The sequence below is a fragment of the Mustelus asterias genome, chromosome 6, assembly GCF_964213995.1.
Source record: "Mustelus asterias chromosome 6, sMusAst1.hap1.1, whole genome shotgun sequence".
Lineage (NCBI taxonomy): Eukaryota > Metazoa > Chordata > Chondrichthyes > Carcharhiniformes > Triakidae > Mustelus > Mustelus asterias.
Genome location: NC_135806.1, coordinates 136,815,559 through 136,840,912, shown reverse-complemented (window position 1 = coordinate 136,840,912; position 25,354 = coordinate 136,815,559). Strand labels below are relative to the sequence as shown.

Here is a 25,354-nt window from a genome sequence, read left to right as displayed (position 1 = left end):
AGCACGTCACTGCTGTCAGTACTGAGCTATACAGTGAGGCCAGAGTTTTCTAATTCTCTGCTAACCACTGAGCAATTTTTAACCCATTTGTTTCAATGGGTAGTTAAGTGCAAATGCAAACCAACCCATGACCCAGGGACACTTAGCCAATGAGAATGGGTTGCATGGTGGCACAGTGGTTAACATGGCTGCCTCACAGCGCCAGGGACCCAGGTTCGATTCCCGGCTTGGGTCACTGTCTGTGTGGAGTTTGCACGTTCTCTCCGTGTCTTTGTGGGTTTCCTCCGGGTGCCCCGGTTTCCTCCCACACTCCAAAGATGTGTGGGTTAGCTTGATTGGCCATGCTAAATTGACCCTAGTTTCTGGGGGATTAGCAGGGCAAATATGTGGGTTTACGGGGATAGGGTGGGGTTGTTGTCGGTGCAGGCTCGATGGGCCGAATGGCTGTCTTCTGTACTGTAGGGATTCTATGAGAATACTTGTGACCATGGTCCAGTTGAGATTGGCAAACTTGGCATTGATTTAGGATCAAACAAGAGCCCTTGCTCTATAATTCCATGTCTTAACACTGAAGAGCTTTCACCCATTAAAGAGTACTGGAAAGAACCTCCTGTTTAGCATAATAGGAACACAGTTTTGATCTCAATTATGCTGACCTAAAATTTACAGATTTCAAATGTATCATGTTACTCTAAAGGGAATTCTTACCAAGTGTACTCTGAAGAAAATTCTTACTTCCAATTGATGTCTTCCTTCTTTCCAGCCAGAAAATTGTGTTTCCTTTACCAATGATCATTCTCCCATATTGTGGAGTTAGCGACAATGCATGCCCACGTGCAGACAGAATGAAGTAGTTGACCTAACGCCCGGGGAATGCACTGATGGGCAGGATAGAAGATCTGCACCCACAGGAAGTAATACTGGACAAACTCATAAACCATTATTATTTGCCTTCCCACAACATTTCAGTTTAGTTGCTGGAACTGTACTCATTTGCTGATAGTCAACAATAATACTCCCAGTTCCTTGGAACAAAGAAGGCTGAGGAGTGACGTGATGGAGGTGTACAAAATTATGATGGCAAGAGACAGAGTGGACAGGGTAAAATTATTTCCCTTGGTGGAGAATTCTAGAACCAGGGGACAGAGATTCAAGATAAGTGGCAATAGGTGTAGAGGGAACATGATGATGAACTTTTTAACGCAGAAGGTGGTGGGTGTCTGGAATTCGCTGCCCGAGTTGGTGGTGGAGGCAGAGACCCTAAACTCTTATAAAAAGTACCTGGATCTGCACTTTAAGAGCTTTAAACTACAGGACTATGGGCTGCGTGCAGGAAGGTGGGATTAGAATGGGCACCTGGGTGCCCTTAAGCTGGCATGGACAAGATGGGCTGAATGGCCGCCTCCTTCTGTGCTGTAACTTTTCTATAGTTCTATGATATGAGAAATGAAGGAGCAGTGAGCTTGGCTCATTTGGCAGCGTTTTTGGCTCTGGGTCAGAACCTCACCAGATTGCGCGTGTGTAATCTTGGTCGGCACTCTGTTGTAGTTAAATATTCAGGGCACCAGAGGCGCGCCATCCTTTAATCGAGTCATTAAATAACGATATGCCCAGTCTGATTTTATTGACTTGAAAGGTCCCTCATGCGTTTGAGGCAGGGTTGCTGGATAGCAATCAGAAGCAGAGATTAAGCAGATTATTTCCCTTCCACAAGCCAGATGCATGTTGAGGAGGAGGGAACTGTCCCAGAGCCCCGGTCATCGCTCCTCCCTTAAACAACACTACTACAGGAGAGAAAATATTAACCGATCACTTAGTAACCTGTAGTGGTTGGCATGGACTGGCTCTAGTGTTTGTAACTACAAATCACTTCAATTCAAATGTAAATTTTGTGAACTGCTTAAGATATTTCTATATAAGGTCCAATATAAATGTAAGAAATTCTGGTACGTATATAATTACATAAGTGTGAGTGTAATGCATTTATTATTTTTTTAAATTCATTTATGGGATGTGGACATCGTTGGCTAGGCCGGCATTTATTGCCCATCCCTAGTTGCTTTCTTGAACCACTGTAGTCCATGTGGTGTAGGTACACCCACAGTGCTGTTAGGGAGGGAGTTCCATGATTTTGACCCTGCAACAGTGAAGGGACGGCGATATATTTCCAAGTCAGGATGGTGAGTGACTTGAAGGGGAACCCCCAGGTGGTGGTGTTCCCAGGTATCTGTTGCTCTTGTCCTTCCGGATGGTAGAGGTCATGGGTTTGGAAGGTGCTGCCTAAGAAACCTTGGTGAGTTCCTGCCGTGCATCTTGTAGATGTAGATCTTGTACACATGGCAGCCACAGTTAATTGGTGCTAGAGAGAGTGAATGTTTGTAGAAGGGGTGCTAATCAAATGGGTTGCTTTGTCCTCTTTGCTGTCAAGCTTCTTCACTTTGGTAGGAGCTGCACTCATCCAGGCAAGTGGAGAGTATTCCATCACACCCCAGACTGGGACTTTTTTCTCTAAAGCATAGAAGGCTGAGGGGTGATCTTGGAGGTCTATAAAATAATGAGGGGCAGAGATCAGCTCGAAAGTCAATATCTTTTCCCAAAGGTAGGGGAGTCTAAAACTAGAGGGCATAGGTTTAAGGTGAGAGGGGAGAGATACAAAAGTGTCCAGAGGGGCAATTTTTTCTCACACAGGGTGGTGAGTGTCTGGAACAAGCTGCCAGAGGTAGTAGTTGAGGTGGCACAATTTTGTCTTTTAAAAAGTATTTAGTCAGTTACATGGGTACGATGGGTATAAAGGGATATGGGGCAAATGCGGGCAATTGGGATTTGCTTAGAGGTTTGAAAAAAAAGGGGTGGCATGGACAAGTTGGGCCGAAGGGCCTGTTTCCATGCTGTAAACCTCTAGAATTATGACTCTATAACAGCCTGCTGGCAATAGGTGCATGACCAGAGATTAAATCGAGAGACTTGGTTTCTTTCAATTTTGGATGAAAAAATTTGGATGATTCTTTCACTCCTGATTAACTAAACTGACCACATTTCACCAATAATTGGAGGAACCAACTTATTCTTTGTATTTTTTTTGTTTTTGTATCAATAGCCATTGCACCCAAATCTTTGAAGAATCCATGGGCCAATGAAGATGATGCTGGTACAACCACTAAACTTGAAGAACCATGGCCTGCCTTGGCTGACAGGACCTTGGTAGGAATGGTAGAACAGCTATTTTCTCATCTGATGAAGGTCATCAATATCTGTGCACATGTGATTGATGATGTTGCACCCGGCCCTGCACTGAAGGTATGTGGAAATTTATATTAAATCACATTAGGATCAATAGCTGGACATTGTGTCATGTTCTAATGACCAGAATTCGGACAGTTCACTGGGAATCCAGCGTATCATTCCACAGAGTGCATTATGCAATAGGAGTATAAATTTAAGCATTTCTAGAATGTATATATACAACATATAGATACAGTACAATGTATATGAAAACTAAAAGCAATGGCTGTGGGGATTGGATGGGAAAGTGAAGTTAAGGTAGATCAGCTCTGATCTTACTGAAAGGAAGAGAAGGGTTAAGGAGCTCTACGGCTTACTCCTATTTCTTATTTACTCTTCCCTTTTTATTTGCCTGCTCTTTTTCTGCGTCCTTCTGAAGGCACTGCCTCCTTGCTTGGATTGTACTTCCCTAGGCTTCTCCTCCCTCTGCTACCTCATCCAAGAGGCCATCAGTTGAGCAGTGAGCCTGAGTGAAGAGTGTCGAGGGCCCATTTACCGTGCTCTGTCCTCACTGAGGCCTGAGAACATGATTACTCTATGCAAGTGTCTCTGGGCGGCAATCAGGGACAGGAGCCCTCACCGTTACTTCCCCTACTCCCCTGATAGAGGGGCTGAAACTACTTTAACCGCCCATGCTGAATCTCTAACCCAGTTCAATGAACTCTGAACAATAAGAGGTTTGAGCCTGAAATCCCTCTTTCTCTCTCTTTGCCCCCCCTCCCCACCTGTATGGTTCAACTCTTTCTGGATAGAACTTTATGGAATTATAGACCCTTACAGCACAGCAAGAGACGCTTGGACCTGCTGTGTCTATACTGCCATCTTGTGAGAGTTATCCAATACATTCAACGGTTACACCCCTACCAACCTTTTCATACTGTTACTGCTGCTTCACAGCTCCAGGGACCTGGGTTCGATTCCCGGCTTGGGTCACTGTCTGTGTGGAGTTTGCACATTCTCCTCGTGTCTGTGTGGGTTTCCTCCGGGTGCTCCGGTTTCCTCCCACACTCCAAAGATGTGCGGGTTAGGTTGATTGGCCATGCTAAAAAAAAAATTGCCCCTTAGTGTCCTGAGATGCGTAGGTTAGGGGGATTAGCGGGTAAATATGTAGGGATATGGGGGTAGGGCTTGGGTGGGATTGTAGTCGGTGCAGACTCGATGGGCCAAATGGCCTCTTTCTGCACTGTAGGGTTTCTATGTTCTAACCCTGCTCATTCCCCCTAAACACTTCCTTTTGAAGTATGCATCTAATTTCCTTTTTCAAGTTAATTTGAATCTGCTTTCAGCGCACTTGAAGCAGCACATACCAGATCATTAAAATACTGGGTTATAAAGAGCTTGAGAGCGTGACTTCACAATTTAGTTTGTGGTGAATTGAATGCATAGATAACGTGAGCATTTAGGTTACAAGACACTAAAAGAGCAGGCAGACAAAGCTTGTGTAACAGAATCTAGTTTTAATAATTGTGATTAAATTGTGGGGTTGGGGGGGTGATGCACTGCTAATTTGATAAAGCGAGAGTTTGATTACAGCTGGACATTGTGTCATGTTCTAATGCTTCACTGCGTTCTACTTTTCAGGCAACTCTACCTTCACTTGCGAACACGCCGTCCCTCAGTCCAATCAGGCGCAAGGGAAAGGAGAGAGAGTCAGCAGAGCAGGCGGCTGCACCAATGAGCCCAAAGAAAAATACTGAGTCCAGTCCAGGTGGGAAAAGTTGCATGTCCCAAGCTGCTTCACCTCACCTGGGTTGGACAGCGGCTGTTACTTGAAAAGTGAAAAAGAAAATAGTTGCATTTATATAGCACCTTTCATGATCTCAGGAAGCCCCAAAGCACTTTGCAGCCAACAAAGTGCTTTTTCTTTAAACAAAAGCAGAAAATGCTGGAAAATCTCAACAGGTCTGACAGCATCTGTGGAGAGAGAATAGATCCAACGTTTTGTGACTGGATGACCTTTCGTCAGAGCTATTATTAATTTATTTAGCTTTTAGTTTTTTTTTTACGTGTAGTCACTATTGTAGGAAAATGCAGTAGCCAAGCTGTATATGGTAAAGTCCCACAAACAGCAATCTGACAAAGACCAGATCATCTGTGTTATGTGAAAGCAAAATACTGCGGATGCTGGAAATGTGAAATAAAAACAGAAAATGCTGGAAAAACTCAGTCTGGCAACATCTGTGGAAAGAGAAAAGGAGTTAACTTTTCAAATGGAGGCAGGGGGGCAAAATAAATATTATCCAAGGACACTGGTTAGCACTGCTGTCTCACAGCGCCAGGGACCCGGGTTCGATTCTGGCCTTGGGTAACTGTTTGTTTGGAGTCTGTACATTCTCCCCGTGTCTACGTGCGCTTCCTCCAGGTGCTCCGGTTTTCTCCCACGGTCCAAAGATGTGCAGGTTAGGTGGATTGGCCATGCTAAAATTCTCCCTCAGTGTTCCAAGATTGTGTAGGTTAAATGGATTAGTGGGGTAAATGCGTGGGATTATGGGATGGGGGAGGGGGTGATGCTGGGCAAGATGCTCTGTTGGAGAGTCGGTGCAGACCACTTGGGCTGAATGGCCTCCTTTCATCACTGTAGGGATTCTTTGAAAAGGTTTTCTCGTGTCACCTCTGCTTCATCTTAACTCTGTGTCCTCTGGTGGCTGATTCTGCTGCGACTGTAACTAGAAGACATGCCTTTTGGACTGTGTACTGTACTCAGCGTTTTCCTGTGTCTTATCCATTCTCTTTGCAGCTGCTAGACCCACAGATGCTGTTGGAGCTGCACCAACTAGCAAGTCCACCTCGCTCGGCAGTTTTTACCACCTGCCTCCCTATCTGAAGTTGCACGATGTTCTGAAAGCTACATACGCAAACTACAAGGTACCAACACAAAGGGGATGTTTTCTCATTCTTTTGTGATTTCCTGGTTGCCGCCTCATTCCCCCTCCACAACCCCCCCACCCCCCTCTCTCTCATTACTTTCCCCAGAACCGTTGATGTACATTGCCCAGTGTCGGAGAGAGAAGGTGCTACTGGGTTTGTAGGTCTGTTTGTGGGTATTCTTGATATATTTATTTTAATATTGGATTTCAGATGTCAAAAAAAACGCAGGGGGGCAGCCTGACTTTGGCAGGCAATACTTAACTGGAGTATTGAGGAAACGTTTGGACACCACAGTTTAGCTAGGATAGACAGGAGATTTACCAGGATGTTACCAGGGATGAGGGACTTGAATTATGAGCAGAGGTTGGAAAAGGTAGAACATTGCTCAAGAAAGATCCATAAATTATTAAAATTCTTGTATTCATTCATAATTTCCCTCTGCAAAACTTTACACGGTCAGGTTTTTTGTGTTACTTTTTTGTGAACTTTTTCTAGTGGTGAGTTCCTATTCCCACATATTTATACTGGTAGCTGCCTATGTAAACATGTCATGTTGTAGTTACACTCTTCTGCCAATGAACGCACTCTCAGTGCCATGGCAACTCCCAGCACCTCGGCCACTACTGTGGAAAATTACCTTTACCCCAACCAACTCCACTTCTCAAATTGTATACCCCGGTTTAGTTTATCCTCCTTCACTCTAGGCCCACTCCAGTTGAAGACTACATTCGGTCTTCATTCCTTTGTTTTTCAATGTAACACAAGTGCCTAGTTAATTTAAACAATAAGATACCTCTGTATCTCTCACTGTAACCCAGTGCATATTCTGTGACAACATTAGACCATTGCTTTCCAAAGGTGCACATTTCCTGTCCAGGCTTCGTAAAATTATTGCTTGAATTTGAACAACTTGAATTTCTGTAGCACCCTCATAGGGAACATCGAGTATTTTGGGCAGTTACCATATTTAAGATGCTATATGAATACAAATTGTTTTCCAGAAGCAGTGGAGTACACTCGTGCAAGGATGAGAGGACTGATGGGCAGGTGGAGAATATTTTGTTTAAGCTTTTGACGTAAGGCAGAGGGGCTTTTGAAGAAATGTGATTGAGAGCACGGCTACAGTGATCTTTGATTTGATTTATTATTGTCACATGTATTAACATAGAGTGAAAAGTATTGTTTCTTGCGCGCTATACAGGCAAAGCAAAGGAGAGGGTGCAGAATGCAGTGTTGGTCGTAGCTTGGGTGTAGAGAAAGATCAATTTAATGCAAGGTAGGTTCATTCAAAAGTCTGATGGCAGTAGGGAAGAAGTTGTTCTTGAGTCAGTTGGTATGTGACCTCAGACTTTTGTGTCTTTTTCCCGAAGGAAGAAGGTGGAAGAGAGAATGTCCGGGGTGCGTGGGGTCCTTAATTATGCTGGTTGCTTTGCCGAGGCAGCGGGAAGTGTAGGCAGAGTCAATGGATGGAAGGCTGGTTTAAGTGATGGATTGGGCGACATTCACGGTCTTTTGTAGTTCCTTGCGGTCTTGGGCAGAACAGGAGCCAAACCAAGCTATGATACAGCCAGAAAGAGTGCTTTCTTTGGTGTATCTGTAAAAGTTGGTGAGAGTTGTTGCTGACATGCCAAATGATCGACTCACAGTATGGTTTTGTGATGTTGCAGATGACCTACAGCAGTTATGTTGTTTTTCTTTTTTCATTTTATGCCCACGTAGAATCACAGTTGTATCGGTTGTATTGTGTACCACCACTATATGGTAAATGTTGCTAGGCTTTGCTCCTGTGTGGAGCCATGCTTCATGGCAGGGTCATAGAGGTCCATGTCACTGCTTTGCAGTGCTCCCATCTCTGTGATTCTTAATCATTGCAAAATCAAGAGTGCTGTGATTACATTAAATTATGCAGCACAGTAGGAAGCTCTTTGGTTTGTCGTAGTACTTCCAAAGAGATATCAGATTAATCCCATTCCCTGCTCTTTTCCCATAGCCCTGGATTTTTTTTCCTTTTCAAGTTTAGATCCAATTTCCTTTTGAAAATTATTAAATCTGCTTCTGCAATCCCCTCATTCAAATTAATTCAATTTGCTGTCTAAACGGTGGCACAGTGGTTAGCACTGCTGCCTCGCAGCGTCAGGGACCTGGGTTCAATTCCAGGCTTGGGTCACTATCTGTGGAGCCTGCATTTTCTCCTCGTACCTGCGTGGGTTTCCTCTGGGTGCTCCAGTTTCCTCCCATATTCTGAAAGACGTGCTGGTTAGGTGTTTGACCGAACAGGCGCTGGAGTGTGGCGACTGGGGGATTTTCACAGTAACTTCATTGCAGTGTTAATGTAAGCCTAACTTGTGACTAATAAATATACTTGACTTAAAAGAAAATACTTGCATCCTCGCTAATTCTTTATTCAATCATTTTAAATGCTCTGGTTGCTGACTCATGTGGAAATGCATTTACCTTCTCTTTATCAAAACCTCTCAGATCTTTGAACTGCTCTTCTATGTGTTTTAAAATGTTTTCTCTCCTGTTCCAGGTCACTCTGGACCTTCAGAACAATAATGAGAAATTCGGCAGCTTCTTGCGAGGAGCTTTGGATGTTCTATCTCAGCTTCTTGAGATTGCAACACTTCCAGACATCGGGAAGGTAAATTGGTCTTTGATAGAGAACTCGTGTTAAACTTGTAATGAACCTTGGTTAGACTGTTAGGACTCGCAACCTGATCTCCATATTATGAAAAGGCTATAGAGACACTGGAGAGCCAGCAAAAAAAGATATATAAGGAATGGCACTGAGAACTTTGACCAGTCTGGGGTGAAATGGTGGCACAGTGGTTAGCACTGCTGCCTTACAGCATCAGGGACCTCGTTTCGATTCCCAGCCTGGGTCACTGTCTGTGAGGAGTCTGCACGTTCTCCGTGTGTCTGCGTGGGTTTCCTCCGGGTGCTCCGGTTTCCTTCCACAGTCCGAAAGACATGCTGGTTAGGTGCATTGGCCATGCTAAATTCTCCCTCGGTGTACCCGAACAGTCACCGGAGTGTCGTGACGAAGGGATTTTCACAGTAACTTCATGTAAGCCGACTTCTGATATTAATTTTTTTTAAATGAATAAGTTAAGCTTGTTAAGTTCTGTTTTCCTTTTTGAAAAGAGACTGAGGAGTGACTCTATAGGGGTCTTTACAATTATTAACGGGTTTAAACATAGAAAATAGAGGCAGGAGTAGACCATTCAGCCCATCAAGCTGCACCATCATTCGATATGATCATTGTTGATCGTGCACTTGCAGTATCCCACTCTCACTTTCTCTCCATACCCTTTGATCCTTTTAGCCATAAGGACCATGTTCAGCTCCCTCTTGACCATATAGTCAGAAGTGTAATGGAATACTCCCAAAGGTAGGGTAGTTTAAAACTAGAGGGCATAGGTTTAAGGGGAGAGATACAAAACGATCCAGAGGGGCAATTTTTTCACAGAGGATGGTGAGTGTGTAGAACAAGCTGCCAGAGGTAGTAGTAGAGGAGGGTACAATTTTGTCTTTTAAAAAGCATTTAGATAGTTACATGGGTAAAATGGGTATGGGCCAAATGTGGGCAATTGTGATTAGCTTAGAGGTTTAAAAATAAAAGGGCGGCATGGACAAGTTGGGCCGAAGGGCCTGTTTCCATGCTGTAAACCTCTGACTCCCCACTTGCCTGGATGGGTGCAGCTCCAGCAACACTCAAGAAGCTTGACACCATCCAGGACAAAGCAGCCCACTTGATTGGCATCCACAAACATCCACTCCCTCCATCACCAATGCTCAGCAGCAGCAGTGTGTACTGTCTACAAGATGCCTTGCAGCAATTCACCAAAGATCCTTAGACAGCACCTTCCAAACCCACGACCACTTCCATCTAGAAGGACAAGGGCAGCAGATACATGGGAACACCACCACCTGCAAGTTCCCCTCCAGGCCACTCACCATCCTGACTTGGAAATATATCACTATTCCTTCACAGTTGCTGGGTAAAAATCCTGGAATTCCTTCCTAATGGCATTGTGGGTCAACCCGCAGAACATGGACTGCAGCGATTCAAGAAGGCAGCTCATCACCACCTTCTCAAGGGCAACTAGGGATGGGCAATAAATGCTGGCCAGCCAGCGACACCCATGTTCCACGAATGAATAAAAATATTTAATACACCCCCCCCCCATTCTTCTAAATTCCAGTGAGTGCAAGCCCAGCCAAATCTCGTCTCTCTTCATATGTCAGTCCTGCCATTCCAAGAATCAATCTGGTGAACCTTCGCTGGACTCCCTCAATAGCAAGAATGTCCTTCCTCAGACTAGGAGGACACAAATGCACACACAACTCAAGGCGTGGCCTCACGAAGGCCCTGTATAACTGCAGCAAGACACCCTTACTCCTATCGCCTCATCCTTTTGCTATGGAGGCCAGCATGCCAATAGCTTTCCTCACTGCCTGCTGTACCTGCATGCCAACCTTCAGCGACTGTTCCACCATGAAATTCGGGTCATGTTGCACTTCCCCCTTTTCCTAAACTGTCACCATTCGGATAATAATCTTCCTTCCTGTTTTTGCCACCAAAGTGGATAACCTCACATTTATCCACATTATATTGTATTTGCCTACTCAGCCAGCCTGTCCAAGTCACCCTGCAGGGTTACATCAGCTACCCTCTCATCCACTGGAACACTTGCAGAGTCTGTAGAATGCTGGAAAATGATCACCAATGCATCCACTATTTCTAGGGCCACTTCCTTAAGGGCTCTGGGATACAAAGCATCAGGCCCTGGGGACTTATCGGGTTTTAATCCCAACAATTTCCCCAGTACAATTTCCTTCAGTCCCTCCTTCATGTTAGACCCTCTGTTCCCTAGGAAGGTTATTTGTATCCTCCTTAGTGAAGACATTTTAAATTTCTCTCAGTCCTCAGGTTTGCTGTTTTTTCGGGCCAATTTATATGGCTCCTCTTTGGCTTGAACAATATCCCTGATTTCCCTTGTCAGCCATGTTTGAGCCACCTTCCCGTTTTACGCTTACTCTTTGATTAGGCTACCTTAGGGAAGATGTTTCCACTTGTGTAGAGACCAAAACTGGGTCTGTAAATATCGAATAGACATGCAGAAATCAGGAAGGAATTCACAAGAAACTTCTTTACCTAGAGAATGGTGAGAAGGTGGAACTTGTTACCACATGGGGTAGTTGTGGTGACTAGCATCAATGTAATTACAGGGAAGCCAGATAAATATATTTCTTTCGTGGGATGTGGGTGTTACTGGCAAGGTCAGCATTTGTTGCCCATCCCTAATTGCCTTTGAACTGAGTGGTTTGGTAGGCCACTTCAGAAGGCAGTTAAGAACCAACTGCACTGCTGTGGATCTGGAGTCACATGTAGGCCAGACCAGGACGGAAGATTTCCTTCCCTAAAGGGCATTCGTGAACCAGATGGGTTTTTTTATGACAATCAATGATTGTTTCCTGGTCACCATTATCATTACACCACCATCTCCCCCATCTCACCTCCCACACATGAGGGAGATGGGACTAAAAGGTTAGAAACATGAGATGAATGTGGATGAAAGGAGGTGTAGACTAGTTGGACTGAATGTCCTGTTTATTCTTGCACCTTCGGTATAGTTAAATACTACCTGTACTTCCAGCTATGCATATTTACAGATTCATAAATTGGACTGTGAGCTTCAGAAACATTTGCACAAAGTGCCAATTTTGGAATATGTATATGTGCATTTTAACATTCTCACAATCTGCGGTTTACTGGAACTGTTCTAAGGTTGCTCTACAAAATCCTTTTGCAGTGTGTGGAAGAGGTCCTTGGTTATCTCAAGTCCTGTTTCTGTCGGGAACCCATGGCAGCCACTGTCTGTGTGCAGCAGGTAAGCTGGTGTGTACTGTCTACAAGATGCCTTGCAGCAATTCACCAAAGATCCTTACTTGCCCCTATTGTATGAATTGTACAAACATGTTGCAGGTGATGTGAAATACTATACTATACTTGGCCGTTTCCTGGATTGTCTATATTTCTCCTTTCTCAGTGCTGATGCCTTCCAGGATGTGGGATGATGGCACAACTGAAACACTATTCTGCCTACTCCCTTTTCCTTGTAGGCCTGTATAGTCCTGCACTTCAGATATTTATATTCCCTTAAGAGATGCAATGTTCTCTGCCTCAACCACCCCAACTATCCGAATAGAGAAATTTTCACTAACATCCTCCTTGTAGTGAGGATTTTAAATTGCTGATCCCTCGTCCCCAGGCAGAGAAATTTACTTTTTTCTGCCCTGCCTATCAAAACCATTCATAATTTTTTCAAATACTCCATTAAACCATTCCTTTCATCATTTTCTGCCACATGGAATAGTCCCAGCTTCTGAAGCCTCTCCTCGATACCATGCTTTTCATTCTGTGGCATCAGAGACATGACTTGCCTTGGGAGGCAGAAGGAGAGATCTTTACTTCCCCTCATAATCAGAGGGATAATAAATAAATTCCTATCTAAATGATAAAGTAGTAACTGCAGACATTCTAAGTGACAGAAATGTCAAACAGTGCTTAACTGATTTGATGGAACACATGCTGTAAGCAGTGTTCGCTTGGACTGTACAGCAACCCATGCACAGGCTAGCCCCTTAAGTTACTGCATGTGTCTAGCTATGCAAATAATACTGAAGGGTCTGAGCACTTAAGCAAATCTATTGCGCACGATAGAAAATAAATTGGAGGATGCATTGGTTGAAATAATAACTTGTGTGGCTTTAATCATGTGATCAGATATTCTGTTCATATAAGATTTTACATGATCTTTAAGTTTTGGACAGAGATCTTTTGCATATTGGCTGTAGACATGTGAAACAGCCTGTCAGGAAGGATGATTGGGGGAAAGAAACTAGGCTCATTTAAGAAAGTGGTGAAAAAATCAAATTTTGCCAAATGTAGGATGAATGTGCTGCCAGAGAATGTGATGACGGCAGATTCAATCATGGCTTTCAAAAGGAATTGGATCATTATCTGAAGAGGGAAAAAAAAGGCAGGCTAAGGGAAAACAAAAGGAAGAGTGGGACAGCTGGGTTCCTCTTGTAGAGAGCCAGCACAGACACAATGGGCCAAATGGTCTATTCTGATGTAACCATTCTATGATTGTATTTTGTTGAAAGTCCGTGAAAGTCTTCACCGCTATTCTTGCACCAGTGAGTGATAAGCCTTGAATGAAACACCAGGCCTTCGTATAAATGTGAAAGAATATAAATGAGAGAGATATTAAAACTTTAAGTGATGAAATGTTATTGCGGGAAATATAAGCTGATGGTGTAGGATGTGTTTGTGGTTCTTACCTGCATGTGTTTAACAGTGAAATCTTTCAACTCCAGCTCTTGAAGACGCTCTTTGGAACAAACCTAGCATCACAGTATGATGGTTCATCCTCCAACCCCAGCAAATCACAAGGGAAGGTGCAGCGTCTGGGTTCCTCCAACCTAAGGCCAGGACTATATCACTACTGCTTCATGGCACCATATACTCACTTCACCCAGGCCCTAGCTGATGCCAGTCTAAGGAATATGGTCCAAGCAGAACCTGAGCAGGACACATCTGGGTGAGGCATCTCATCGATTATTCTTTCGAGAAGTTATGCTTAACTTGTATAAAACAATGGTTAGTCCATATTTGCGAGTTACCGTGTACAGTTCTGGTCTCCGTATTATGAAAAAAAGGATATATGGAGACAAAAGACATCAGAACCGAGCTGTTATTTTACTACTTTATTTACAGGGTGTGAGAGATGGCTGATAAAGTATATTTTATCAGGTGGCTGATGAGGCCAGTCAGTATTTGTTGCCTTTGAGCTTCTTTCTTGAACTGCTGTAATCTTTATCTGTCGGAACTCCAACAATGCTGCTGGGTTGAGAGTTCCAGGATTCTGACCCAACCATAATGAAGGACTTTGCATGATTGAGCTGCATGTGTATTTGTTGTGTCTAAATCTGACACCATCACTTCCAGGAAAGACCGAATAACCTGGGGTTTCTACCTCTTGAATGGAGAAGGCTTGAGATGTGACCTGATATTTAAAATTAAGAGTTTTTGATGGGTTATCCATGTAGAGGATGTTTCTGCTTGTGGGCAAGACAAGACCAGTGCAGAGAAATGTAAGTTAGTCACTAATAAAATCCACTAGGGAATTCAGGTAAAACATTTTTTATCCAGAAACTAGTTTGAATTTGTATTTTAAAACCACAAGGAGTAGTTTATTAGGTAAATAACATAGATCAATTTAACGGGAGGGAAAGTTAATACAAGGGAGAAAGGAATAAGAGATAGGGTTAGCCAAAGAAAGCTGGGAGGAGGCTCGTGTGGAGCACAAACACTAACTTGGATAAGTTTGGCCGTATGGCCTGTTTCTGTGATGTAGGTTCTACATAATATGTTAAAATGTAGCTTCATAGATACATTTGGGAAGCCAGACTGCAGTAATGGGCCAGATCTTGCTAGAAAGGTAATGGGATAAAGGTCAGCAGAAAGCCATGAAAAGAGCTATAAAGAAAAGTAAGATGGATTATGAGAGTAAATTAGCTCAGGATGTAAAAACAGATAGCAAAAGTTTCTACAAATATATAAAATGAAAAAGAGTGGCGAAAGTAAAATTGTTCCTTTAGAGGGTGAGAAGGGGGATGTAATAACTGGAAATGAGAAAATGGCTGAGGCATTGAATAGGTATTTTGTGTCAGTCTTCACAGTGGAAGACACAAATAACATAATTGATGACAGGAAGGCTACGGCAGGTGAGAACCTAGAAACTATCATTATCACGAAAGAGGTACTGTTAGGCAAGTTAATGGGGCTAAAGGTAGACAAGTCTCCTGGTCCTGATGGAATGCATCCCAGGGTACTAAAAGAAATGGCGGGAGAAATAGCAAATGCACTAGTAGTAATTTACCAAAATTCGCTGGACTCTGGGGTGGTTTCCGCAGATTGGAAAACAGCAAATGTGACGCCACTGTTTTAAAAAGGAGGTAGACAAAAGACGGGTAACTATAGGCCGGTTAGCTTAACTTCTGTAGTAGGGAAAATGCTTGAATCTATCATCAAGAAAGAAATAGTGAGACATCTGGATATAAATTGTCCCATTGGCAAGACTCAACATGGGTTCGTAAAGGGCAGGTCATGTTTGACTAATTTGGTGGAATTCTTTGAGAACATTACATGTGCAGTGGACAATGGGGAACCTGTGGATGTGGTGTATCTGGATTTCCAGAAGGCATTTGACAAGGTGCCGCACCAAAGACTGCTACATAAGATAAAGGTGCACAGTGTTACGGGTAATGTATTCGCATGGATAGAGGATTGGTTAACTAACACAAAGCAAAGAGCGGGGGTAAATGGGTGTTTTTCTGGTTGGTGATCAGTGCCTCAGGGATCAGTGTTGGGACTGCAGTTGTTTACGATTTACAAAGATGATTTGGAGTTGGGGACCAAGTGTAGTGTGTCAGAATTCGCAGATGACACTAAGATGGGTGGAAAAGCAAAGTGTGCAGAGGACGCTGAAAGTCTGCAGAGGGATATAGATAATCTAAGTGAGTGGGCGAGGGTCTGACAGATGGAGTACAATGTTGGTAAATGTGAGGTCATCCATTTTGGTAGGAATAACAGCAAAATGGACTATTATTTAAATGGTAAAAAATTGCAACATGCTGCTGTGCAGAAGGACTTGAGATTCCTGCACAAGGACACCCAAGGAGTTGGTTTGCAGGTGCAGCAGGTAATTAAGGCGGCAAATGGAATCTTGTCCTTCATTGCTAGAGGGATGGAGTTTTAAAAACAGTGAGATTATGTTGCAGCTGTATAAGGTGCTGGTGAGGCCACACCTGGAGTACTGTGTACAGTTTTGGTCTCCTTTCTTGAGAAAGGATGTACTGGCACTGGAGGGGGTGCAGAGGAGATTCACTAGATTGATTCCGGAGCTGAAGGGGTTGGCTTATGAGGAGAGACTGAGTAGACTGGGCTATACTCATTGGAATTCAGAAGAATGAGGGGAGATCTTCTAGAAACATATAAGATTATGAAGGGAATAGATAAGATAGAAGCAGGGAAGTCGTTTCCACTGGCAGGTGAAACTAGAACTAGGGGGCATAGCCTCAAAATAAGGGGAAACAGATTTAGGATTGAGTTGAGAAGGAACTTCTTCACACAAAGGGTTGTGAATCTGTGGAATTCCCTGCCCAGTGGAGCAGTTGAGGCTACCTCATTGAATGTTTTTAAGGCAAGGATAGATAAATTTTTGAACAGTAAAGGAATTAAGGCTTATGGTGAGTGGGCAGGTAAGTGGAGCTGAGTCCACAAAAAGGTCAGCCATGATCTTATTGAATGGCGGAGCAGGCTCGAGGGGCTAGATGGCCTACTCCTGCTCCTAGTTCTTATGTTCTTATGTTACTGACAAAGTGCTGTTACTAATATGCAAATAGGTCTGTAGGTTTATGGGAAGACCTTGCACTGAGTGGTGAAAGTGAATGAGTTGCTGGTCACTGTTGATCTTTGTCCCATTGGACAAACAAAAGCGGCACGGTAGCACAGTGGTTAGCACTGCTGCTTCACAGCTCCAGGGTCCCGGGTTCGATTCCCGACTCGGGTCACTGTCTGTGTGGAGTTTGCACATTCTCCTCGTGTCTGCGTGGGTTTCCTCCGGGTGCTCCGGTTTCCTCCCACAGTCCAAAGATGTGCGGGTTAGGTTGATTGGCCAGGTTAAAAATTGCCCCTTAGAGTCCTGAGATGCGTAGGTTAGAGGGATTAGCGGGTAGAATATGTGGGGGTAGGGCCTGGGTGGGATTGTGGTCGGTGCAGACTCGATGGGCCGAATGGCCTCCTTCTGCACTGTAGGGATTCTATGATTCTATGTATGTGGCTTTGCCATGGGTCTGATTTGGAGACTCTGTCAGAGTGGTGGTCATCATCCAACTTGCAGAAAACAAAACCCCCCATAGACAATAATGTGAAGCTTCCTTCAGATACAACACACAATGGGCTCAGTTCAATAATTTTACTCCATGCTGCATAGAATTTACAATACAAACTGGTCTATGCTGGTGTTTCTGCCCCACACAAGTCATAGAATCATATCATAGAATCCTACAGTACAGAAGGAGGCTACTCGGCCCATCGTGTCTGCACCATCCAGGTCCTATCCCCATAACCTCATGCATTTACCCCAGCTAGTCCCCCTGACACTAGGGGGCAATGTAGCATGGCCAATCCACCTAACCCGCATATCTTTGGACTGTGGGAGGAAACCCACACAGACCTGGGGAGAATGTGCAAACTCCACACAGACAGTGACCCAAGCCGGGAATCGAATCCGGGTCCCTGGTGCTGTGAGGCAGCAATGCTAACCACTGTGCCACCGTGCCGTCCCAATGCAAATCCTTCTTTTATTTTTATTTTATTATTTAATGTCACAAGTCGGTATACATTAACACTGCAATGAAATTACTGTGAAAATCCTCTAGTTGCCACACTCTGGCGCCTGTTCGGGTACACTGAGGGAGAATTTAGCATGGCCAATGCATCTAACCAGCACGTCTTTCGGACTGTGGGAGGAAACCAGAGCACCGGAGGAAACCCACGCAGACATGGAGAGAACGTGCAAACTCTGCACACACACTGACCCAAGTTGGGAATCAAACCCGGGTCCCTGGCTCTGTGACGCAGCACTACTAACCACTGTGCCAATGTTCTACCCTTCTAGATAACCCTTCCATCAGAGCGGAGAGGTTATCTAAACTCAACGTTGGCTCTATTCTCTCTCCACAAATGCTGTCAGACCTGCTGAGATTTTCCAGCATTTTCTGTTTCACTTCGTGGTACTGAGTTGCACATTCTCGCAAGTCTCTGGGTAAAGATGTTTCTCCTGAAGCTACCTGTTTGTGCTGTTTATAGTTTTTGCTGTTTATCTTTCAATTACCCTTCTATCAATACCCGTTTACGATAGTGACTTTTAAGGGGCACCTGGACAAATACATGAATAGGATGGGAATAGAGGGATATGGGCGGCATGGTAGCACAGTGGTTAGCACTGCTGCTTCACAGCTCCAGGGACCTGGGTTCAATTCCCGGCTTGGGTCACTGTCTGTGTGGAGTTTGCACATTCTCCTCGTGTCTGCGTGGGTTTCCTCCGGGTGCTCCGGTTTCCTCCCACAGTCCAAAGATGTGCGGGTTAGGTCGATTGGCCATGCTAAAATTGTCCCTTAGTGCCCTGAGATGTGTAGGTTAGAGGGATTAACGGGTAAAATATGTAGGGATATGGGGGTAGGACCTGGGTGGGATTGTGGTCGGTGCAGACTCGATGGGCCGAATGGCCTCCTTCTGCACTGTAGGGTTTCTATGATTCTATGATTTTCTATGGTCCCCGGAAGTACAGGGGGTTTTAGTTCAGTCGGGCAGCATGGTCAGTGTAGGCTTGGAGGGCCAAAGGGCCTGTTCCTGTACTGTAATTTTCTTTGTTGTTCTGACCAACAACGAGACATTTATCAGAAAGATGGGGAATTTGGAAGAAACTTGCTTACATGAAGGGGTGTGAGAATGTGGAACTCAATAGCACAGGGAGTGATTGAAATGAACAGTGTCGATAGATTTAATGACATGCAGGAGAAGGATTGCATTGGTAGATTTAGATGGAGAAAAGATGGAGGAAGGCTCCAGTAGAGAATAAACTTTGCATTCTGTAATAAACACCACCATGGAGTGGCTGGGCTGAATGACTTGCTTCTCTGCTGTATGTTCTGTATAATCCTATGTAGTAGCTTCGTGGTATGAATATTTTATGTAAACTAAAGTCTGGAGCAATTTCCAATTGTGACTTTTCAATAAAAAGACAAAACAGTTAGAAGGTTCATGACCCATACATGTTTTTTTTGCTTATTTTAAACTTTAGATGGTTTGATGTGCTGCAAAAGGTTTCATCACAGCTCAAGGTCAGTCTGACCAATGTAGCCAGGCATCGAGCTGACAAGGTACTTCCTGTTCCATCTAACTGTACATAGCTTTTGTTGGAGAATGAATGGGCTAAATGAATGAGCTGTGCTGTTATGGTTATTTGAGTGCTTAATAATTGCACTTTTAAAAATAAATTTAAATCAAATTGTGGTTTCAAGAAATGTAAAGCTCGGCATGGACGAAAGGGGCTGCCGCTGTTAAGGGGGCGGGGAAGAGAGTCTGTCGCTGTTAAGGGGGAGGGGGAGAGTCTGTCGCTGTTAAGGGGGAGGGGGAGAGTCTGCCACTGGAGTTGGAGTTATTTTCCACTTATACTCTTGTTGTATATGGTCCGTGCTGCCTCGTACCCTCACTGACAGTCAACATGCTTGTGTGATGTATATTGAGTCATCCTGACATAGTTTATATGTGTGATATTCTGCATTGTAGAACGCAATACACAACTACATTCGGCTCTTTGAGCCTCTGGTCATCAAGGCCTTGAAGCAATACACCACTACCACTTCAGTCCATCTGCAGAGACAAGTGCTCGACTTGCTGGCCCAGCTCGTACAGCTCAGGGTGAACTACTGCCTGCTCGATTCAGATCAGGTCAGTGCTTGGCTTTGGGGTAGGGAAACTATGGCGGGGAGTTGTTAAAGACAGCTAAAATATAAAGAACTTGCATTTAAATTCCCAGTTTTTAATTTTTAAATGGACCAGTGTTTACTACCTCGAAGCTGCGGACAATAGAGATTCAGAGTTTTCAGTTTTGTATAATATCGTTGCGTAACCATTCAACACTTAAAATGCACTTTTAAAAAAAAATTGTGCTTTGTTTCCTCCTCTTGCTCCTTTCTATCACGGATCTTCTTTCAGTTCGAGATCAAGGTAGATGAGTGGAGTTGTGGTAAAGATTATCCATGTTCTAGTTTAGTGGCTTGAGGGGCTGGATGGCCTGCTCTCATATTTCAATGAGAATGGGGAGGTAGCCTGCTGCCCAGGGTCTTTTATCAGTGCTGCTTTGAATCCATTCAGTGAATCATTTAGAATTGCTAATCCTTCTAACAATCCTTGCTCACCTTGAGATGCCACACTGGAGTAGTGCAATGTGTCCTGTTAAATACTTGCATCTCGTTCGAAAGTCTGGTCTTCTCTGCGAGCTTAGGCAACAGGCTATTTTCATGTGGACAGGGGAATTGGAAGGAATTGCCATTGAGGCCAATTGTGGTATTCACACGCATTCTGCCCCGTTTCCCCCCCCCTCTTGTTGGATGTGCGTGGTGAAAAAACAGTGGTCAGGTGCAGACACTTTGCCTGCTTTTCTGCCTCTGTTCTAACTCAAGTGCTGATGCTATATCACCTTGCCATCCTGCAACAGATGTGTTCACTACTTTAACCGAATTTATTTATTCGTATGGCTGGGGAAGCAATTATAATTCGATGTCAAGGTTAGCAATCCGTTCAAACATAGAATCCCTACTGTGCAGAAGAAGGCCATTCAGCCCATTGCGTCAGCACCAACTCTCCAAAAGAGCACCTTACAAGCCCACACCTATCCCTTTAACCCTGTGCATTTACCATGGCCAACCCACCTAACCTGCGCATCTTTGGACTGTGGGAGGAAACCCACGCAGACATGGGGATAATGTGCAGACTCCGCAGAGACAGTAACCCAGGTTGAGAATCAAACCCTTGAGATGTGAGGCAGCAGTGTTAACCGCTGTGCCACTGTCACCCATGCGCTATAGGCCACACATTAGTGAGATTTGGTTTCTCTGATACTCCAATTGGAACCCATAAATATAAGTTGAGACACTAATGAATTTTTAAAAGAATTCAGAACAATCTTCAACCAGAGCAGTCGCTACAATAGTCAAGAGTTCTGAAGGTAAACAACATAGATTTATGGAACAGGAAGCTAGAAAGAAGCACACAAGGAGTTTAGGGTTATATGAAGTAGGATAGAAGGGGGCTTATATGGCATGTGAGCACTGATGTAGAGTAGTTAGATAAAATGCCTTGTTGAGATACTGTGCAGATTCTATGCAATTATATGATACAGTTGGATTTCTTTTCACACACAGGTATTCATTGGGTTTGTTCTGAAGCAGTTTGAATATATCGAGGTGGGCCAGTTTAGGTGAGTGCCAGTAATGGCCAATGTTAACTTAGTCCTTTCCGATATGATACACATAGAACCATAGAATCGCTACAGTGCAATAGGCCATTTGGCGCATCGAACCTGCACTGACAACAATCCCACCCGGGCCCTATTGCTGTCACCCCACATATTTACCCTGCTAATCCCCCGACACTTGGGGGCAATTTAGCATGGCCAATCAACCTAACCTGCACATCTTTGGACACATTGGAGGAAACCCACACAGACACGGGGAGAATGTGCAAACTCCACACAGTCACCCAAGGCCAGAATTGAACCTGGGTCCCTGGCGCTGTGAGGCAGCAGTGCTAACCACTCTGCCGCTGCATGAACACCCACATATCTGTTCTCAAATTTATTTTCCCAAATTCCCATTTGTGTCTCCTGGTCATACTGATTAATTATTGGCACTGGTTTCCTGCTTGTATACTTATATCTGTTGCAATTTCGTTAGGGAATCCGAGGCCATCATTCCAAACATATTTTTCTTCCTGGTGTTGCTGTCATATGAGCGCTATCACTCCAAGCCGATCATCGGAATTCCTAAAATTATCCAACTGTGCGATGGGATCATGGCCAGTGGTCGGAAAGCTGTGACACACGGTAATAACTCTCCCCTGCCGTACATTCTGGTTGCGTTTTTTTATCCTTTGTGTTGCATAACTGCTGTAAATTCTTCTGTCACAAGTGTTGACAGCAAAGTCAGAATGGCAAAATATTTTCTGTTGTGTTGGTTTTCTGAAATGATGCTGGTTGGGATTTTTTTTTTCATTCGTTCGTGGGACATGAGTGTCGCTGGCTGGCCAGCATTTATTGCCCATCTCTAGTTGCCCTTGGAGGGCAGTTGAGAGTCAACCGTATTGCTGTGGCTCTGGAGTCACAAGTAGGCCAGACCGGGTAAGGACGGCAGATTCCCTTCCCTAAAGGACATTAGTAAACCAGATGGGTTTTTCCGACAATTGACAATGGTTTCATGATCATCAGTAGATTCTTAATTCTGGATATTTTTTATTGAATTCAAATTCCACCATTTACAGTGGTGGGATTCGAACTCGTGTCCCCAGAACATTAGCTGAGTTTCTGGATTAATAGTCCAGCGATAATACCACTAGGCCATCGTCTCCCCAATTGAGTGTTGGGAAAGTACATTGATACTGTCAAGAAAGACTTTTTTTAAACAAAACTTTAGATATTTAGTTCAAAACTCAAGGCCATAAGGTCAGACAAGGACAAACAGGCTCTTTTCCCTTCGAGGCTGTGGTGTGATCTACTGGAGGTCTTTACAACAATGGAAAGTTTTGATGGAGTGGACACAATGAGAGTGTGTTTTCACTGGTGAGAAGTGCAAAAGTAGAAAGCGTCAATATAAGAAAGTCACCAATAGGAAATTCAGAATAAACTTTTACCCTGAGAATGTGGAACTCGCTACCACCTGGGAGTAGTTGATGCAAATAGTATAGATGCATTTAAAGATGAGCTAGATAAGCATATAAGGGACAAGGGACTAGAGATGCATGCTGTTGGAGGTAGATGACAAAGGATGCGTGGTGGCTTGAGTGGAGCATAAATACTGACATGAATTGGTTGGTCCGAATGGCTTCTCTCTGCCCTGTATCCAATGTAATTTTACTGTGGACTGAAAACTTAAGAGATCCAAGACGTATTCACAACCAATACTCTGAGAGGATTGGGACTTGGGGGGGAAAAGAAAATTCTGCTTTGTGTAGAGTTGGCTCCAAAGTCACCTGGTGGTGGAGGATTGGAACGGAGTTAGCTCAGGATGATCTGCCGTTGATGCCAGACTGACCAAGCAGCCAGGCTAATTAATGGGAATTGGAAGAACAGACTACTCCCTGGGGCTGAAATTTTTCCTACTCAACCTAACAAAATGGTGAGTGGGGTTTAACTTGCTGGAATGGGAACAGGAAGCTCCATTGTGTGATTTTTGCAACTTGAAGCTCAAGTTGTACTCTCTGAGTGAGATTCCTAACTAGTTTGTCGCATAGCTTTGTGTGACCGGCAGAACTTGATACTAACTACAGGGGTCAAATGCAGCCTGTGTGTGTTTCCAACTTCCGACTTGCTGTTTGGCTGTTTTGTTTGTGACCGGAATGCTCTCAAGGTTACTTGGATATCTGCTGATAGGGCTGACTGTGAGCGAGTTACAAATCACAGCTGGCTATAGCCTTCTCTTGAGTACGATATGTTGGAGTCTGCACCAGGAGTACTGAACATAACTGGATAAATGGGGATTAAGGTCTCTCAAAATTAGATGTCATATTCCCTCACTTTCTGGTGATGCATCAGAACATTGTGGAAAATATGTATTGTAATGTGCATTGTACTTTTTTAAGCTTACAATTGTATTATATAACGCTGATCTCATCAACAGATGTCACATGGCGTACCTCAAAAGCTGATCTATATTTCATGTATTGGGTGATCAGAGTAGCTGTTTTGTGAAAGCTTTAACAGTGTCACCTGTGGCTCAGTGGATAGCATTCAGACCTCTGAGTCAGAAGGTTGTTGTTTCAACCCCACTCCTGGGGCTCAATCATATGACCTTTGGTGCAGTACTGAAGGAGTGCATTGGTGTCAGAGCTACTGTCTTTCAGATAAGACAATCCCTGTCTTCTGCCTTAGGTGGGTGTAAGAGGTATTTTGAAGGAGAATAAGGGAGTTCTCCCTGGTGTCCTGGTTGGTATTTATCCCTGAACCGACATAATTGGGGGGGAAAAAAGGATTACTTAATCACTTTTATCTTACTGTGCCCAGACTGGCTGCCATGTTTCCAACACTGGCCACACTTCAAAAATACTTTAGCTGTAAGGCAGACTGGGATATCCTGAGATTGTGAAAGGTGCAGTGTGGATGGTGACTTTCTACAGATGCTGATGGACCTGCTCTCAATTTTCAGAATTTAAGTTGTTGCTTAATTATTGTTCAAAATGTTTAAGAACAAAACAGAAGAGATAGGAACTGGAGTAGACCATACTGTCCGTCGAGCCTCCACCATTAAGTGCAATCATGACTGATCTTTGGCTTTAGCTCCACTTTCCTACCCACTGCTCATCTTCCTGATGCCCTGAGACACCAAAACTCTTTCTATTCCAGCCTTGAATATAGTCAATGATAGAGCATCGCCGAGAAGACATCTGTCGTAGTGAAAATGTCAGAAGCTATTGTTAAGGATGTTATAGCAGGGCACTTAGAAAGACTCAAACACTCTGAGTCAACATGGTTTTGTGAAAGGGAAATCATGTTTTGCCAATTTATTGGAGTTCTTTGAAGAAGTCACACATGCTGTGGATAAAGGGGAACTGGTAGATGTACTGCAATTAGATTTCCAAAAGGCATCTGATAGGGCATCGAAGCTTATTGCGGAAAATAAAAGCTCTTGGTGTAAGGAGTAGCATGTTGGAATGAATAGAAGATTGGCGAGCTAAAAGGAATCAAGGTGGCTGTAAATGGACCTTTCTCTGGTTGGTGGGGTATAACAAGTGGATTTCCACAGGGACCAGTGCTGGGACCTCAACCTTTTACAATTTGTATCAATGACTTGGATGCAGGGACAGAAGGTATAGTTGCTGATTTATATAAGGGTAGATAGGAAAGTAACTTGTGAAGAGGACATAAAAAGGTTACAAATTGACAGAATATTTAAGTGAGTGGGCAAAGATCTGGCAAATGGAATATAATGTGGGCAAATGTGAAATTGTCCATTTTGGCAGGAAGAATATAAAAGAAGCACCTTATTTAAATGGTGACAGATTGCAGAGTTCTAAGATACAGAAGGATCTGGATATCCTTGGGCATGAATATCAGAAGGTTAGTATACAGGTACAGCAGATAATTAGGAAAGCTAATGGAATGTTGTTTATTACAAGGGGAATTGAATGTAAAAATAGGGAGGCTACGGTTCAGTTGTACAGGGCATTGGCGAGGCCACATGTGGAGTATTGTGTACAGTTTTGGTCTCCTTATTTTAGGAAGGATGCAACTGCTTTAGAAACAGTTTAATGAAGGTTTACTAAACTAATTCCAGGAATGGATGGGTTGTCTTA

The 25,354-nt window shown here is 43.8% G+C and overlaps 1 protein-coding gene across 5 annotated transcripts in view; it reads left to right on the top strand.

The window, feature by feature from the left end:
- The window catches only part of htt (huntingtin), a 222,177-nt gene that overhangs the window by 114,649 nt on the left and 82,174 nt on the right, over positions 1–25,354 (top strand). For all 5 annotated transcript variants that reach the window (XM_078215138.1, XM_078215136.1, XM_078215139.1 and 2 more), the window contains exons 25-34: positions 3,098–3,297; positions 4,864–4,990; positions 6,020–6,147; positions 8,681–8,791; positions 11,967–12,044; positions 13,537–13,760; positions 19,089–19,167; positions 19,577–19,738; positions 21,214–21,269; positions 21,745–21,893. In XM_078215138.1, the coding sequence (XP_078071264.1) occupies positions 3,098–3,297; positions 4,864–4,990; positions 6,020–6,147; positions 8,681–8,791; positions 11,967–12,044; positions 13,537–13,760; positions 19,089–19,167; positions 19,577–19,738; positions 21,214–21,269; positions 21,745–21,893 (1,314 nt within the window). The remainder of the gene's footprint in view (positions 1–3,097; positions 3,298–4,863; positions 4,991–6,019; positions 6,148–8,680; positions 8,792–11,966; positions 12,045–13,536; positions 13,761–19,088; positions 19,168–19,576; positions 19,739–21,213; positions 21,270–21,744; positions 21,894–25,354) is intronic.